General features: G+C 42.4%; 1 protein-coding gene across 1 annotated transcript in view; it reads right to left on the bottom strand.

Annotated features, from left to right (window-relative positions):
* Positions 1–18,098, bottom strand: part of Rarb (retinoic acid receptor beta) — a 163,954-nt gene that overhangs the window by 133,144 nt on the left and 12,712 nt on the right. The window contains exon 2 of the mRNA XM_026406690.2: positions 1,553–1,701. Within this exon, the coding sequence (XP_026262475.1) occupies positions 1,553–1,701 (149 nt within the window). The remainder of the gene's footprint in view (positions 1–1,552; positions 1,702–18,098) is intronic.

Genomic DNA, 18,098 nt, shown 5'->3' with positions numbered 1-18,098 from the left:
GGCCATTCCCCTTATACTGTGACTTTGAAGCTCCTCCCGCTATAGAATTCTCACCCATTGAATCTAGACTGGCATTAAGACTCGCTTTGGCTACTTGACATGGCAGAAGGGCTAGTGGGTTGCTTCTGCATCAAGGCCCTTGTGTGCTTCTGTTCTCTCCTCTGGAAACCTGCCTTTGCCAATAACATAGGCCAGCCCACATAGAAAAGAGATGAGGCTCCCTGCCACTAGCATCCCCAGAAGCAGAACTGACTAGCTAACCTGCAGCTGACCAGAGAAACATGGTGCAGCATAGCTGAGACCAGATCAGCCACCCAGACAAGCCTGGCCCAAACTACCAATGCATACAGTCAAAAGCTAAACAAAAGACTACTGTCTTGCCAGGCATGGTGGTGCACACCTGTAATCCCTGCAGCTCAGTAGGCTGAGGCAGGAGGATCACCAGTTCAAAGCCAATCTCAGGAACTTAGCAAGGCCCTAAGCAACTCAGGGAGACCCTATTTCTAAATACAATATAATAAACAGCTAAGGATGTGACTCAGTGGTTAAATGCCCCTGGGTTCAATCCCCAGTAAAGACTGCTTTCTTAACTCATCAAGGTTTAGCCTTTTTTTTTTTAAATACAACAGGTCCTAACTAACACAGCAAGGGAGAAAGTGCTAATTCTGATAAGCCAAAGAGAAAAGCTGCGAAGCGTGTGTAATATTACTCCAACATGTTAACAACTACAAATGAATCATGCAATTTAGATGTATAAACAACAGTGCTGAGAAGCCATCCAGAGAGGACTTAAGTTATATATGTCTAGGAAAGGGCTGAGTCAAGACAGACGCGGTTCCTTTGATAAACTTTAATATGGATGAGTTGAATTTGCCTATGAGTCATTTTCTTTCTTTCTTTCTCTTGTAAAAAAAAAAAAAAAAAACACAAGCTCTTTCACTCAATTAAGCCTGTTGGACTTGATAACAATTGTCTAGCTTGATTCAAAGCAGCCATATCCTCTCTGACACATGTTCAGCCTCCAGTACTCTGTAGGCAGGAACTTTAAATCCAACTCTCCTGAATTTATGACACACATACAGTAGCAAGTCCCTACAGGCTGAAAATCAAACTGTAATTCAAAGGCCACAGGGCTGAGGAAACAGCCAGGAGATAAATCCCAATTTCAACCTTGGATTGTCTGCAAGTTGATTCAGCCGGCTGTCAGTCATATTTAAAAATAAAATAAAACTACAAAGATACCAGATGGCATGTTCTAAAAAGAAACAGGATGATGCTTTTCAGGACTCCTTCAAAAGGTTCTTATCGTCCAAAAAGAACTGCTATGTGGGGTGTTTTCAGGGCCTTAGAATCTTTAACCCCAATCAGTCATTTGCAGATGGAAAGAGATACAAGGAAGCAGGGAAGACCATCCAATGCAATCGAACCCATGGTGCTGACTGGAGGTGACCTTACAGATGACCAAGTGGCCCATTGCTGGAGCTGAGTAGGTCACCTCCTGTGAGCACTTGCAGAATGAGAGCTCCTGAGGCACATGGGCGTGAGTACTCACCTTACAGCCCTCACAGGCGCTGACCCCATAGTGGTACCCTGATGATTTGTCCTGGCAGACGAAACAGGGCTTGTACACGCGAGGCGGGGGAAGTGGAGACGGAGGGCTCGGGACCAGTTCCTCAGAGCTGGTACTCTGTGTTTCAATCGCTGCAATGGAGATGGGGTGGGGAGAGAACAAAAGAGAAAATGCATTTCAGTTCCTTTATTTTTCATCAGTGAACTCACATGCCTCTGCCTCAAGTTCAGCAATAACACTAGCAGGGATACTCCCATAAAAACAGCTGTCACCATAGGCCTAGCAGTAGTGACACTGACATTGATGTGGTCTCCTATGGTTTACAGAGCAATCTCATGCATCTCTCATCTGAAGTTCATCAGTGCAATGTAGGGGTGATGATTTTTAATCACCAATTTATCCTCAAAAAGAAATAGAGGGTAGGGACTTTTCCTAGATGAGCAGAGCCAAGGCCTGAATCCAGATCTTTTCACTACCGTCCTTCAGAGTTTTCTACTCTTCTGTTTCATCTAACTTCTGCCTCATGGAGTCTCAAAGGACTTGTCTGATCTATGCACACTTAACCAAAAGTTAATTTCCTTAAGGGGTAAAAAAAAAAAAAAAAAAAAAAAAATGCCTAGCCTGGTCATTTCATGAGTATTTGGCAAGGGTTTTTAACAAGCAGATGTAGCTGAACTCCATGGATAGCAACATCAGTAAGACCTCTGCTTAGTAAGAATGGTCTTTGGGCCAGAAGCATCAGCATCATTTCAGAGCTTATTAGAAACCATAGCATCAGGCACATGAAATAAAAGTTTGCATTTTAACAAAACACCAGGTGTCTGCATGCACAATTCATGTTTTTCAAGTAGTGGGTTATACCTAATAATGGCACAGAGGGGCATGACTCACTTCCACTTCTGTTGCTATTTATTCTAGATCTAAAAGTAAATCTAGTTTAAACAACAAGATCCCCCATTTCATTATCTAACCACCCAAATTCCATGGGATATGGGAATTCACAGAACTTAGACCGAAGTGTCCTCCCATCCCTATTCTCTAGGGTTATATTCAAAGTCAAAGCAAGAACAGGCACTATTCCTACTGCTGGCCAAAAAAAAAAAAAAAAAAAAAAGTCATAAAAACATGTAGTCGGTAAATAAAAGCAAACAAATAACATTCCAGAATCTTCCAGTCTCCCAGTCACTTTACAATATACAGAATATTTCTCATGGTACAAAAGTTGCTCCCCTGCTTGTAATTAGCCAGATTCGATATGTTACTATTTTCTCCTGTAGCTAAACTTTTACCAAGTCAGGTCAACCAAAGAACAACCAAAGAGTATCTTCTTAATCCATCCCCACCTCAGTACCCAGCTCCTACACCAAGCCGGCAGTCACCTCAACTACTAAAATAGTCTCTTCTTTGGCCTCCCTGGGTCTGCACTTGGTACCCTAAGGGACATTCTTTAAACAAGCAGTTGAGATCATTATTCAAAAGTTAAAATTGGCCAGGCATGATGGCGCGCTTCTGTAATCCCAGGGGTTTAGGAGGCTGAGGTAGGAGGAGCCCAGGTTCAAAGCCAGTCTCAGCAATTTAGCGAGCCCCTAAATAACTTAAGGAGACCCTATCTCAAAATTCAAAAATAAAAAGGGCTGGGTTGTAGCTCAGTTGTTCAGCACCCCTGGGTTCAATCCCTGGTGTCAAAGAAAAAAGAAAAAGTTGAAATTGATCTCTCTCACTTGGCTATCTAAAACCCCCTATCAGTCACTGATCCCATACAAGTCAAACTCCTTACTATGTTCTACAATGCTTTTCATAACATGACCCCTTTCCAACATCATTGCATCCAATGATTCCCCTCATTTACTGAGTTCTAAATAATTGGCTTCTATTCTGTCTGTTGAATAGGCCAAGCTCTTAATCAATTTGAGACTACTATACTTCATCTAGGTGAGGTGGCCTTTCCCTATAGTTCCAGCAACTTGGGGAGGCTAAAGCAAGAGATTGCTTGAGCCCTGGAGTTTTTAGGGAAACCCTGCCTCAAACACATAAATAAATAAATAGATAAATAAATAAATAAGACTATTGTACCAACAATTTCCCCTACCTGGAAATTCTAAGACCTTCACATATCTGTTTGTTTGTTTGTTTGTTTTTTTATCTCTTAGATCTCAGAGCAAATGTCACCTTCTCAGAAGGTGATTTCTGTAATTAAAATGCCCTTCTGAGGTTGGGGGAGTAGTTCGATGCTAGAGTATATACTTAGCATGTGTGAGAACATGGGTTCAATCCCCAGGCCAAGACAGAAATGACAGAAAATGCTCCTTCCACTCCCCAACACGCTATCCCATTATTTTATCTTTCTTTTTATAACACCTAAACTGTTGTCCCAAATTCAGAAAGTTTACCTGCATATTATATTCTATACCTGCCCCCCCCCACCCACCCACACACTAGATATGAATTTCATGAGGCTAAGAAACCTACCCACCTGTTTACAACTATGTTCTCAGACTAAAAGAGGTCCTAGCACACAGCAGATAATCAATAAATATTTGCTGAATTAATTCATAAACTTTTCCCTTTTCCTTTCTCATTTCAAGTAGTTAAATGATAAAATTAGAAATCAAATAGCTCTCTTATACTCATTTGCTTCCTTAAAAAAGTAATTAATTAGCCCTTTGGAAGAGAATCAAGTATAATTATAGTATTTTCATAATTCAGAAGAATCTTGGAATGAATTCATTGGAGCAATGCAGGTCCTAGTAGATAAATCTATTACAGTCTTTATTAGTTAGATCCAAGAAATTTGAGACTAAGACACCAATCTCAGGTGCATATTACTCTTGGCAACTAGAAGCCCTTATCTGAATATTGTGGTACAGAGATGCCAAGTGTTCACAGAAGGGTGGCTTCTGAGATGTCACTAAAGCTCACCAGCTCTCCAGCTGTAAATGCAAAAGCGCTCCTCATGCTGAGCTAATCGGCTTCACTGAAAGCAAACGAGGAATAACGATATCAACAAGAAAACACTACTTGTTAAAATTAAAAAGCGATATACTGATCATAGCTAAAATCCAAGAAATTTCACACAATCACCCACACTCTTTCACTCAGAGACACCCACTGTGATCATCTCCATACACATCCTGCCAGACTCTTTCTCTTGCACAGAAAAGTTGTTTTGCTTGTTTACTAAAGTGGAATTATCCTAAGGTGATTTGAGATGTTAACTTATGATGCCGTGAGTTCATTTCCTTGTCAATAAATATTTTTTCCTGCAAAACATTCCATTGTGATGAGTATCTTTGTAGCTGATTTCAGCATGTCGTATGATAAATTTTCAGAGGTGGAATTATTAAAAAGAATGCTATTTCAAAACTGTTTTGTTAGGTTTTATTTCACGTTGATAAATTGACTTCTAGAAAGACTGGCAATTTACACTCCTCCTATCGACATGAGTGAGTCCCTCGCTATATCCTCCCAAATCTTTGGGGTTGATTTGATTTGTGTGCTTCTACTCTCACTGGTATGTGTCAACGGCTCTGACAGAGCCATGTCATCACCACTATGATCAATCCTGCATTGTGTTATTCACAGAAACAAGGTGTGTGTGGGGTGGGGGGAGGGGGTAATGTTCTACTCGCTCGTGTAGAACAGCTAATCTGGCTTGTCTAGGAAAGTTGTAAATAGATTTCTGTTAGGGCTGGGTTCAGCTGTCAAGAGTTATGCCCTGAATTTTAAAAGTGGGTGGTAATTTCCATAAATATGCCACTTCAAATACAGGCACGAAGGAGAGTCCAGCACTTCCTCCTCCTAAAAGAAAGGACACAGAATGGTGGGCAATGTAATGCCCAAGAAATTCAAGGCACAGGACACAAAAAGGCAGAGGCTTATAGGACATCAAAATCCCCAAAACATTATATTTATTCACACACACACACACACACACACACACACACACACACACACATTTTTTTTTTCTTTTTTCTTCAGTGCTGGGGATGGAACCCAGGGACTTACACATGCTAGGCAAGCACTCTACCACTGAGTTACATCTCCAGCCTGACGTTTTACAAAGGTTGGTAAAAGCCTTTTTCTAGAGATGAGAGTCATTTGTAACACATGAATGAATCCAGAGGGCTTTTCCTAAACAGATGCTGTGAATGCAAATGTCCTGTTGTAAGCAATCAATGGTGAGAACCCCGGACTTTTAAGGCTATGGTGAGTTCACCAGTAATGCTTCGGGCTTTCCCATATTAGTACAATGGAGTCTCAGACTGTTTATGTGTTCCACTGTTTATTTCGCTGACTAATATGCCAGGCGTTGTGTTATATGCTATGGAAAGTGCATGGTACAATCCCTCATCCTGACAAGTTCCACCTAATAGAGAATAAACCAACGATTAGAATATAATAAAGTGGTTCCCGATGTGGTTTCACATTAGAACTTCCTGGGGAGCTTTTAAACCATCTATTGCCCAAGTTGTATCTTAGACCTCTTGTCTGGGAATGGGAGTCTGTTCTTAAAAAATTCATTACCACAACAGAATGAATTGGACATAATTTTCCTATGTTCATACATGCACAACCAAAAAAAAAAATGGGAAGCTATACTTCATGGATGTATGATATGCCAAAGTTCATCTACTGTCATGTATAACTGAAAATAACAAATAAAAAATTTAAAAATTGAATGACTCAGACTAGGGGTACTCAAAAACTTGGAAAAAAAATTCATTCCCACGTGAATCCAAACTGAGAGTTGGCAATCACTGATATAAGAATAGGGAACTACAGGCCTATTCAGCTCAGGAGAAATCAAGGGAGGCTTCCAAGAGCAGGTGACGGGGCCATGCTCTGAAAGATGAGTTGGTTCTTCCTATTGTGTTTTGTAATTTAAATCCTACAAATGCCATTAAAGAATCCAATGCAAAAACAAAGAAACAAACAAAAAAATCTTACATATAATGAGTAACAGTGATCTTCAAAAAAGTTTTCCCACTGATGGTAAAGAATTAAATATTTAGCTATACATATTCAGATACGATCCTCAGAATTGGCAGTCTACGGTCCTTTATTTCTTCGATGTGTCACGTAACTATGAAAATAACACAAGGCCAAAAAGAGAAAAGAAAAAAAAATTCAGTGGTGTAGTCAGATCACCAATGCTGGCCTCCGGATAACATGCCAAGACAAGTTCTATAATTACAACCAGGATATGGCAGCAAGATAAAAGATTTGTACTTCAATGCAATCTCTTGCCTCTTTAGTAATGTAGCAAAAACATACTCTGATCATTTTCTGATTATTAGAAATCCTCTTCCCTGCTGTCTCCTCCTCCCTGAATAAAGACGGTGGGAAACACAGTGGGGGGCCAGCCAGTGGCTCCCCTTTCTCTGGGTATTTTTGGTACTTAAGGTAGATACAGAGAGCTCTGCCATTGATCTGTTCACTGTCATCCTGCTTAAATCAATAATCTATTAGTCCCTTTAAATTAGAGTTAGAGTCATCAAATGCCCTTGAGAGGCCTCAAACATTCTGTTCCTTATTCCAGGCAAGCACAATCAGTCTATGGAATGATAAAATTTTTGCTCAAAAACTCTGCCGGCTCAGCAGACAATGTGTTCTGTATTAGCTCATTCAGCGATCTCAGGCAGGCCAAAAAGGCAGTTTTGAGACTTCCCAGGGGGAAAAGAGCCTTGTGTCATTCAATAAAACAACTGCACTCCCGCCATCCTGATGTGATTTCAGTTTGGGGAAAGCAGTCTTTGAGGAATAATTCGGATCTGCTTTTCGCCTCCTGTTTTTATTTATTTCCTTGCTTACTTATTGACTTATTCAGTTCTGTTTGGCAACTGCTTCCCCCAATAAGCAGTGGTTCCAACGTGGTACTCAAATGGCTAACCAGATGGGCGGCCTTGCTTGGTCAGGGCATGGCCAAGACAGTGGTACTTCTGTACCTTGGGTGAGCTGGACCCTTGGCTCTGTGGGTCGCTGCCCAGAGCAGCGTCAGCAGCAGAGATGCTGAGAGGGCATCTCTGTGCTGCATGCCTGGGAATCGTGAGCCTTCAGGAAATCCACAGCAAACAAACCTACACCTGCAAAAGCTCCTGGCCCACATTTAAACCTCTTAGCCCCACAACACAGATGACAGTCACTGAAGAATTCACAGCTAGAGTCACCTTCCTTAGTCATGGACCCTGTTTGCCTTTAAATCAAAGTTCCTCAAAGTATGGTCCAGACCAGCAGCAGAATTTTTACGGGTGGAGAGACAGACACAGGGTTTAAAGTGATTTTCAGGCCATCCACGATGGAGGACCATGACATACTTTCTCCCCCTCCCCCATCCCTCATGGATTGATTGAATTCAACAAAAATGAGTTTCTAGAAGAAAGGCACTGAGGAAAAAAAAAAAATGTCCAAAGCACACACTCCACCTTTGGTTTTAAAATTATATTTGACAGGCCTAGAATTCCTCTATCAGATTGCTATAAAAGTTTCAAAACACTTGCTCTCAATTTCTGCATTTCTCTTGCTGGGAACCGGCAACAGGCAGCTCAGACGCCACAGTCCATGGACCCAATTTTGAAAAGCACTGCTCTAAAGGGACTTCGCACTCAGAGGCTGTTTGCAGACAAAACAAAAACAAAGCTCAACAAAACCTGCACCACCGTATTGGAACTGTACAAAAGCAGAATCCCCAGTGTTCCTACTGACGCAGCTTTCTCAAAACACTGCCCCAACTCTGGGGGTGATTCACTGCCTAAATAAAAGCCTAAGAATAATGACACTGCTGTCAGTGAGGAGGCCCGGGCACCTAAGAACTCAACTCACCTGAGAAAACACAGTATAAATGTCCTTGTTGTTACAACACACCTGAGTGTCATTTAAACACAGAGAAAGTCTCCAACAATAGTTCCCTTCACGATTCCTTACATGCTTGGCATTTTTCTAAAGGGTAGATTAAGCAGCAGATAACATTTTTTTTTTAAAGAGGGCTCAGTATACTTTTCTTTCTTGGTGAGACTTAATTTACGGCTGGCTAACCCCTGTTGACAGACTGCAGGATTTTATGTTGGGCCTGATTAGAGAGAGGCAGGCAGGCAGGCAGGCAGGCAGGCAGGCATCGGGCATTATGAAAGTCCTGCCTTTTTTTTTTTTTTTTTACTAGAACCTTCTATGATGAAGACAGTATTTTAATGCACTCTCTGGGCAGCTGAGTCTTAAAAGGAAAAAGAGAGTTGTAAAGCAAAAGGCATTTCCTGCATGGCCCCAGGGGAATTTTGAGCCCAGAGGATCCAGGGTCCCGGAGGCAGCAGTCATTTCAGCTAATTAAGGGAGAAGAGCAAAGTGTTGCACTGGATCGAAACTGTTCAGCTGGGCTTCGTTTTTGCTGGCACCGAGGAGAACCGATATGGACACCCCCCCCCACCCCCACCCCCACCCCCTTCCCATTTTCTGTTGGATTCGCTGCAGGATCGCAAAGCCCACGGCTCACATACATTAGGGAGAGAGTCAAAGGAAACGCCAAAGTTCAACTAAAGTACAAGTAATTAGAACCAGATTCTCCGCGGCCGCTCGTGGGTGCGCATGCGCGTGTGAGCGCGTGTAGACGTTTGATGAAAATGTCATTTACAGGCCTCCGAAGGTTCGAGTGGAGGAGTGGGGGCGGGGGCGGGGGGGGGGAGCCGTATACTGTCGCTCATTTCATTTTCCTGTCACCTCTCCTTGAGGGGTTCTGCTTTTAATCATCTTTCAGGAGAAGCGGTTTGTTTCCACACGCACATTGGGTTTTTGCAAATCTGTGAACCGCATTCTGAAAATGAGGTAATTGTCCAACAAGAAAAGCCCTGCTTTGAAACTGTCTTGCCTTACTCTTATGGGCTGGCTTTGTTATTATTAAGCAGCTCCAAGATTAGTCCCGGGTTTGGGGCAGGCGAGGGAGGGAGGGAGGGGGGCGGGAGCGAAGGAAAACACGGTGGCGGCCCTTGGCAGTCTTGACTCAGTAACCTGCCCGTGACCCTGAAGAAGTGTGTGTTTGCCCGGGTCACTGTGGATCCTGGCCGAGGGCCGGAGCTGGGTTATGAGAATCCCTGCTATTCTGACCACACATGTAACAGGTGCTGGACACAGGCAGGGGACAAAAGGAGGGGTTGGGGGGAAGACTTTGATTTTTTTTTTTTTTTTGCATCTTTAAAGAAAGACTGGCTTTTCAAAGTGTGAAGCTGGACTGACAGCAGCATCATCATCGTCTGGGAAATTGTTACACTGCAGAATCTCAGCTTCACCCCAGAATTAGGAATCAGAATAGGCATTTTAGCAAAATCCCCTGGTAATTCCTATACACATTAACGTTTGAGACGCTAACATTAAGGGGAAAAAAAAGGGTGGGGGGTAAGGTTTCATTGTCCTACCTGCCTCTAATCTCAAATAGTTGGCTGAGTCAGTTTGGCGTGGGAACTCCATCCAGCTTCCCTTTTGCACAGGTCTGTACTAAGTACTCCACCTTGTTAAGTGCTTAATACATTAAGATCTTCAGGCAGTGTTTATCCTCACCATAAACTAAAAGTCTTCCTTCTCTCCCACGGAATTTTAGTAGCAGCTGTTAGTTGGCAGTGGGTTCAAAGTTGCACAGGAAAAGCCTGAACTAATAGTAACTCCTATTTATTGAGCACTTACTATACATCATGGGTCTTGCTAAGTGCTTAATGCATATTAACTCATTTGTTCCTCCACAAACCCCGGAGAGAAGAGAGAGCAGGAGCTCTTCACCTTACCATAAGGAGATTTAAAAACACAACGATGCTTTTAGCTATTCCAATTGGCTGAAATATGCATTGCTATAATTTCATTAAAACCCACAGCTTTCTAACTTTTCATTTTCTATCTTCTTTGTTTGTTTAGGCTAGAAATGTCTGCTTGGGCCTCAAATTGGAGAACTGCAGAACTATGTAAACTCTCTTTATTTTAATTCATGGTTTTGATTTTCCAAAGCCTGATATGGGAATAAGTGAAAAAACAGTCTGGACCTCAGGAAGAAGGCTCAAGACCCACTCCTCACTCTGGTTTGTGGCCATACTTGTCTGGGCTCATGGCCTGCAGGGGCAGTGATTTCTGGAACTGACCTTTACCATAGGAAGTGCTATCATATTTTCACAAGTGACCAGGACACATTCAATACGCACATTATGTTTCCTAATATGTATTTTTGCTTCAAGGAACATGTTCGAAAATTACCTAATAGGGTGTTTTGTGTGATGCTTCAAGTCACTGTTTTTTAGAACATAATAAGATGGCTTATGACAGGGTTCAAATAAATTCTGCCTTAAAATCACTTAACAGGCCGACACATTTAACTGCTTATTAATGATCTGAACTGGGAGGCATCAGAAAGGGAACTGCATTAAGGGAACAAATGCTCGAACAGGTCTCAGGAGTCATGTGTAGATGAAGCTAATTGCATAGCAGTATTAAGGTCCCCCTGAAGAGTTTATCTCAACACCAAATGATTCAGTTCCATATTCCGCTTCTAATCAGGATTCCCATAATTTTTAAAGAGCAATTATCATAGTAATAAATGACATTCTTTTTATCTGTTCAGATTTCCTGCATGCAAAATAGGTTCAAATGGGATCATTAAAATCTATATCATTTCACTTTTTTTTTTTTTTTTGCTTATGTATTGTAAACACATTTGAAAACCAAGTATTAACTTCATAGAAAAGTAGTGGGGAGATATCTTTTGGAATATTTAAGGAAAACAATAATAGAACTATGCTTTGTCACATGCCTTACCCCATGTGCTCTGACTTCCCAGCAAGTCCAAGTACAATTGATTACACTAGAATTTAGCCAAACCCTTCTTTCTCAAAAACAAATGCTCTGTTTGCTTAGCTACCAGTTTGCTACAAAATAGTTTTTCTGTTTTGTTTTGACTTGTGTTTTGTAGGTATACACAATTTAACAGCCTAAAATAACTATGAAGCCAGTTTACTCTTTCTGGGTGGACAGTTTCCTTGGTTTCTAAAAGGAAAGAGAACACCATGAGCCAGCGAAAAACTTTGTGACAAAGGTGATGGGAAGTTCATGAGCTTTGCTACCAGGTGAACTTGGACTTGATTCCTCTTCTGCCACTTGGGAATGTAATGGCCATAGAATTTTCTTTAGTGTCTCCTCCCTGAAAATTCAGAAAATCCTAAAATTCTTGTTGGTAAAGGTAGATAATGTTTGCGATTTGCTTGGTATACAGCATGTGCTCAATAAATGACAACTAACCACCTTTTCACATATACCCCCAAAACATTTCTCCTCTATCGACCTTAATCCAGGACAGGGTTTCTTATCTAGGGCAAGCACTGATTTTGACCAGCACTGATTTTGCCCCTTAGGTATACACTGTAACATCTGGAGACACTTTTGGCTATTGCCTTTGGGGGCTGCTACTAGTATCTATGAGGTAGAGCCAGGGAGGCTACAAAACATTTTACAATGCACAGTACAGGCAGGTCCCTTCCCCCCCCCCCAAAAAAAAAAGAATCATCTGGTTCAAATTATAAATAGGGCTCAAGTTGAAAATCCCTGATCCAGGGTGAGTACAACTCATGGGGAGTCTCTGGGACTACGGAGTATGGACAGCAAAGAAAATAATTTCCTATCCTTCATGAGAAGTACAAACTGCAGACTCCTTAGAGGGCAGAAGGCAAAAGCTCAGTTCCTAATTCTGCCTCTTACCAGCTGTCAATCAATCTTCCTGATCCTCAGGGTCCTAATCTAAGGGATGGATGATATGTATATGTATAACATGGCAGGAGTTATACTTTGTAAACTTAAAAAAAAAGTGTGAAAACACAAAAATATTGCCAAGACTTTATTATTACAGTATTGGGGGGAAAGTGGGTAAGTCCACACCTTAATGATAAAATGAATATTGTCACTGGCGGAAATGACAGAAGAGTCTGTAGAGTCTATCAAATACCAGCATTACTGCAACAACAAGAAGAAACATTTTGGTAAGCTCTGTAGGCTAATCATCCCCATTCTGCTCTAAGCACTTATATGAATTCATTGGACTCCCACAGTGGCCCTATAAGCTAGCTAGTTCTAGTGTTTCTTTTTTTACAAGCAAGAAACTAGAGGCACAGGAAGGCTAGATAACTTGCTCAAGGTCATGCAGTTGGCAAGTGATGGGCATGAACTTGAACTTAACTAGTCTTCAGATCAAGAGAATGGGTCTGATCCAGGGGCTGAGAGGGGAAAACGGTGGCATCCTCTTTTCTGACTGCCCAGAACTTGCAGAAGCAGCTTTTTACAAGCAGCAACTTTCAGCAGCAGAACTTAGCCCTGCCTAAGGACTAAAAGTAAAACCAAAGAATTACAAGGAAAAGAAGCTAAGGAGATAGAAAGAATGTTCTTTTCTTCTTTCCAGTCAGGGCTATAAAGCAGGAAAGTCCCCCAGAAGCAAACACAGAAATTAGAAGGCACCCTGCAGGCCCACCAGCTCCTCCCACATCTTTCCCATCAAGTAATCAACCCCCAGGGGTCAGAACAGCAGCCTCAGACCCAGGTGCCAAAGGACTTTGGCACTGGTCCCAGGGTGTGTGACTGAACCCTATCAGGGGCAATCACCAGGCCCAGCCCAGGGCTGGAGGGCTCTGCGGGGAGGGGGAAGAGGAGAACTGAGGCCACCACCACTGGCTGGTTCTCCCTAGCTCACCTGAAGGCCACACACACTCCCTTAACCAAAGCTTATTTGGCACAAGTATGAAAGTAAGATCCAGAATTCTGGAGTTGTGCTCTTCTGTCGCTGTCTACAAAGCTAGAATGTCCCAAGTGTGGAAATGAATTGTTTTCTTCCCAGGAGGACTGGGGTGGGTGGGGCGAGTGCCAGTGCATCCTTACCCTCCTTTCTAGTTGATTCATAAGATGAAATTTTCATTACTGTCAGAGGTCCACATAATGCATCAGTTCAAAAAGACGTACTTGCTGATATTCCATTTAAAAAGAGCCTCGACTATCTAATACAGAATTACTCAGATTACCACCGAAGGACAATGCTATGTCATCGTCAATTTGCTAGGATGATATTAATTTTTTTCCCCTGGGTCATGACAGTGATTTCTTGCTACAAGAAAGTTGAAAGTTTCAAAGCACTTAGTTTTGTCTCTTTAAAAATGTTCCAAGGAAAACTTGAAAAAAAAAAATGATAGTGTGTCCCTCAGTGGATCATTGTGAGGATTGAATGGTTCCATGCTGTAAAGTGGCTGTCACCAGTGCCCACCACTTAATAGTGCTACACCGCAGTCACTTTCAATACTGTATCCAGCATGTGCTGAGGAATCTGGGTGCCAATCACCTTCCCGTGTATCTCCTGGGCATCAGTCTCACATCTTGAGTTACTGGCCTTCACTTCCCTTTTCCCTCTCAAAACACTCTTCTCTCCTCTTGGACCCAAGAGATTCTCTAGAAGCTAAAGTGAGTAAAACAAATGGTGACAGTTTTTCCTGCTCACACCCTCCCTCATCCGTGCCTTCCTTCCCAGACCTACAGGCATCAATCCAAAGTACTGCCACTGCCCTCTCCTCATGGGTTTCCCTGGCATGTCCCCAATCCAGGCTGCCCAGCACCCTCCCAACGGCTTCTTTACACACTCCTTTCCACTGTGGCCTCTCCTTTGAGAGCTTTCGACAGCTGCTCAGACCCGGAGTCTGAGCTGCAGTGCTGGGCTCACGTGTTGCAGAGGGGAGGGGATCAGGGGAGGGGTGGAGAGGAGGTGGGAGGGGTGGAGAGGAGGTGGGAGGGGTGGAGAGGAGGTGGGAGGGGTGGAGAGGAGGTGGGAGGGGTGGAGAGGAGGTGGGAGGGGTGGAGAGGAGGTGGGAGGGGTGGAGAGGAGGTGGGAGGGGTGGAGAGGAGGTGGGAGGGGTGGAGAGGGCAGGGAAGTGAGCCGTCAATCAGGCCAGAGGCCAGAGATGGTGATATAGGCCGAGGTCCTTGGAAGCACAGGGCTCTTCCCTGCCCGCCAAACAGACATCAAATGTGTCCCAAACTAGAGAAAGGATTTGATTTGATAGGCTTCCCGGATGGCCAACATCGCAGATGCACAAGTAGGCTTCAACTTTTTTTTTTTTTAATCACCTGGGGTTATCTACAACTGAGCTCCATCCCCAGCCCTTTTTAATTGTGAGACAGGGTCTTGCAAGATTGCTGAGGATCTCTCAATTGCAGAGACTGGTCTCAAACTTGCGATCCTCCTGCCTCATCAGCCTCCCCAGTCGTTGGGATTACAGATGTGCACCATCACACCAGGTAATTTTCAATCCTCAGTGCTTGAAAAAGGTGCCCCAAACCTAGCAGGAGCTCCCTAAATCCTCCTCTGTGCTATCAAATGAATGGTAAAAGCTCCAACCGAGCAGATTCCACATCTCACAGAGGCAGAGGGAGGGTCTGAGGCGCTCCCACAATGGGCTCACCTGTACCCTCAGGGCAAAAGTGTGAAGAACAGCAGGGATTATTATCATGATCAGTTTGTTTTATTTCCCATATTCACAAGAGGGGAAAATGAAGCTTATTTATTTTATTTATTCTTTACAGACATATATTTTTTAGTTCTCTTGGGTTCATACATAGAAGTGAAATTGATAGGTCATGCAAGTTAAGAGAAATTAAATGACTTGGTCAAAGGCACACAGTTTAGGAAATGGTGTGATCCACAATTAGCCTAAACTGACATAAACGGGATCAGTATAAAAGAGAAATGAGGAACTCAGTTCTATTCCTAAGAGCCCTGTGAACTTTTTGTTTGTTTGTTTGTTTGTTTGTTTGTTTCAGGCAGCGTCAGCCAACTTGTATGGAACAAAGGGTCAGACAGTAATTGTGTCAGGCTTTGTGACAGCCCCTGAGCTATAGCTGTAAATGCATAGGTGGGGCATGATCCAAGAAAACTTTATAAACACTGGCCAGAAATGGCTCAATTTGTTGACATCTGTTTTAAAAGAAATTTAAAACTATTTCTTCTTAGAGTAACTACACATGTTACTATAAAATTCATGCTTTTCCCCATTTTCAGGGTAAAGACAGAGCATGATAGCCATGTGTCACAGAGATGTGGGCAATATTTTAAAAATTCAAACACTACAGTGTGCTGTAAGGGGCTGCACATTTCCTTCAAAACCAACCTCATGTATACATTTTTATTAGGTAGGTAGGTCAATATGTCCACCATAAATACACTTTAAAATTCCTTCCTACATATTCTGTCTATTGGGATTATTTATCATGCCTTGTTCTCTGGCCTAGAGCCAGGCAGAATATGGGAGTTTTAATACCTTTAATCCATTACATGGACTTTTTAGAGCTCTATAAGACAAAATAAAATGCACTCTCATGGTCACATATGCAATAAACCTGATATGTCACTTAATATTTCATATCCCAATTTATATTTCAGTTGTGACTATTTCCAGCTTTCAGTGTGCACAATGGCACCACAACAGCCGTCTTTCTGCTCCAAATTTTTGTTTGTTTATTCAGAGAACTCCCGACAATTTATAAATAATAAATCTCACTGTGGACTTTAAGGGGTGATTAATATTGCTTCCCAATAGCCTGATGTTTAAAAATAACTGTCCACAGCTGGGTATACTACCCGGTGTATGCTCATATGGCAAATTGGTCATATTTATTTTTATTGGGTCATGTCACCTTGTTTTTATGTGTTTTTATTTATTTTTATTTTTATCACCTTGTTTTGAAAAAGAGGCATGCATTATTGCTACAGCTAGTTAGTGTCGTTGACAGTGGTCTCCAAAGCAGGCCTCCTCAATGAACCACACCTCCCAGCATGCAGGAGTCTATTTTTCCCTCAGATTGTTTATAAGATGCACACATCCTCCCGAACACACATATGAATGCCACCTGCCTGTCACCTGCACACCCGTTTTTATTGTGAGAGGCAGATGTTCACTTATAAAGCTCTTGAATTTTCATCTGTTCCTCTAGGGGACAAATTGAACTCTCATCACACTGGACATTGCAATTCAAAATAATAGCAAAAGACCTGCAGGTAATGGGCCATAATGCTCACTTGATGCCCACTAAAAGAGGGTTTAGATCACTTGCTCTCTGTTACCTTTCATGAAACATCTGTTTCAGATGAGCCAGTTAAAAGTGCATACATCTGTAAATAATAAGCCTGTGTGTGCACATAATTTAATGAATTAGGACATAAAAAGGAATTGAACAGTAGGGGCACAGCAATTAGAGTAACTGCCCATTTTGTTAAAAATGTATTGTTTTCAGCTTTCACTTGGGAACTCTTATTACCTTGGGTTCTGAGGCTTCCAACCTTCCCAACCCCGCCCCTCCCCCTTGAAAAGAAAATAGGAATTTACTTTATACCGTTGATGCAAAGAAGGACCCCGACATTATAGAGAGCAGAGAGGGGAACATTCATCTTCTTTTCTCCTATTTGGAAGGGTTGAGCTACTGGAACCTCTTGGAACTTAGGAATTGTCATCTGCAAAATGGGCGTAATTGTAGTGCCTACCTCTTTTGGGCTGCTAATGAGGACATAGATTATTTTAAATACTTGGTACTGTAACAGGCACTCAATAAGTATTGTGATGATGGTGACTGTTTCATTGTAATAAAAATCAATCCCAGCAGGACACGGCGGCATATGCCTGTAATCCTAGCAACTCTGGAGGCTGAGGCAGGAGGATCACAAGTTCAAAGCCAGCCTCAGTAAAAACGAGGTGCTAAGCAACTGTCTCTGAATAAAATACAAAATAGGGCTGGGGATGTGGCTCCGTGGTGGACTGCCCCTGAGTTCAATCCTAGGTTACCCCCCAACACCCCCAAATCAATCACAACCTGATACCATTACAGGGAGGAAGTATCCCTTGGTTCAGAAGTTCCTCTTGGTGGTTTAAGTTTTATTTCATTTACATTCTTCCCACCATTTCTAGGGATGGACAAAAAGGGAGGAAGGGAAGCCTGATAATGTCCTGGTCTACAGAACTATCAGAAAAACTATTTCCATGACACCAGTGAGCCTGCCAGAAACCCAAGGAAAATATTTTCACATTTTCAGGGGGTGAGTTTCCTAGAAAACACATTTATAAGGACTGTCCATAACAGCCAACTTGGACCTTCCAAGTTTCTTGGCAGCCTCCTTGAGATTACTTATGGTGTTTTGAGTAACCCCCAAATATATAATCAAACAAAAGCAGAGACCACTTGAGATGTTCTGAATTTCAAGTCCACTTCCACTGAACTACACTCGGCATATTTTCTGAGTACTTAGTATGTGTCAGGCAGTGGGTTACAAAGCCAGGCACAAAGATGTGAGCAGAAGGCGAGCCCTTCCCCCCAGCAGAGTGTGCATGGAACTTTCTAGAAGGCAAACTGAGGCTTCCATAGAGTATGGCCTGTTCATCTCCCTCCTCCCTGAAGTTTGTTGAGCTGTTCAGGTTAATCTGAATTGTACCTGTATCCATTTGAAAACCAAGGGTGTGTAAAGCTAAGGGATGCAAGTTATCTGCCACCA

The sequence above is a fragment of the Urocitellus parryii genome, chromosome 3 (genome assembly GCF_045843805.1).
Source record: "Urocitellus parryii isolate mUroPar1 chromosome 3, mUroPar1.hap1, whole genome shotgun sequence".
NCBI lineage: Eukaryota > Metazoa > Chordata > Mammalia > Rodentia > Sciuridae > Urocitellus > Urocitellus parryii.
The sequence above is the reverse complement of the archived record's forward strand: the minus strand, read 5'-3'. Positions and strand labels throughout refer to the sequence as shown.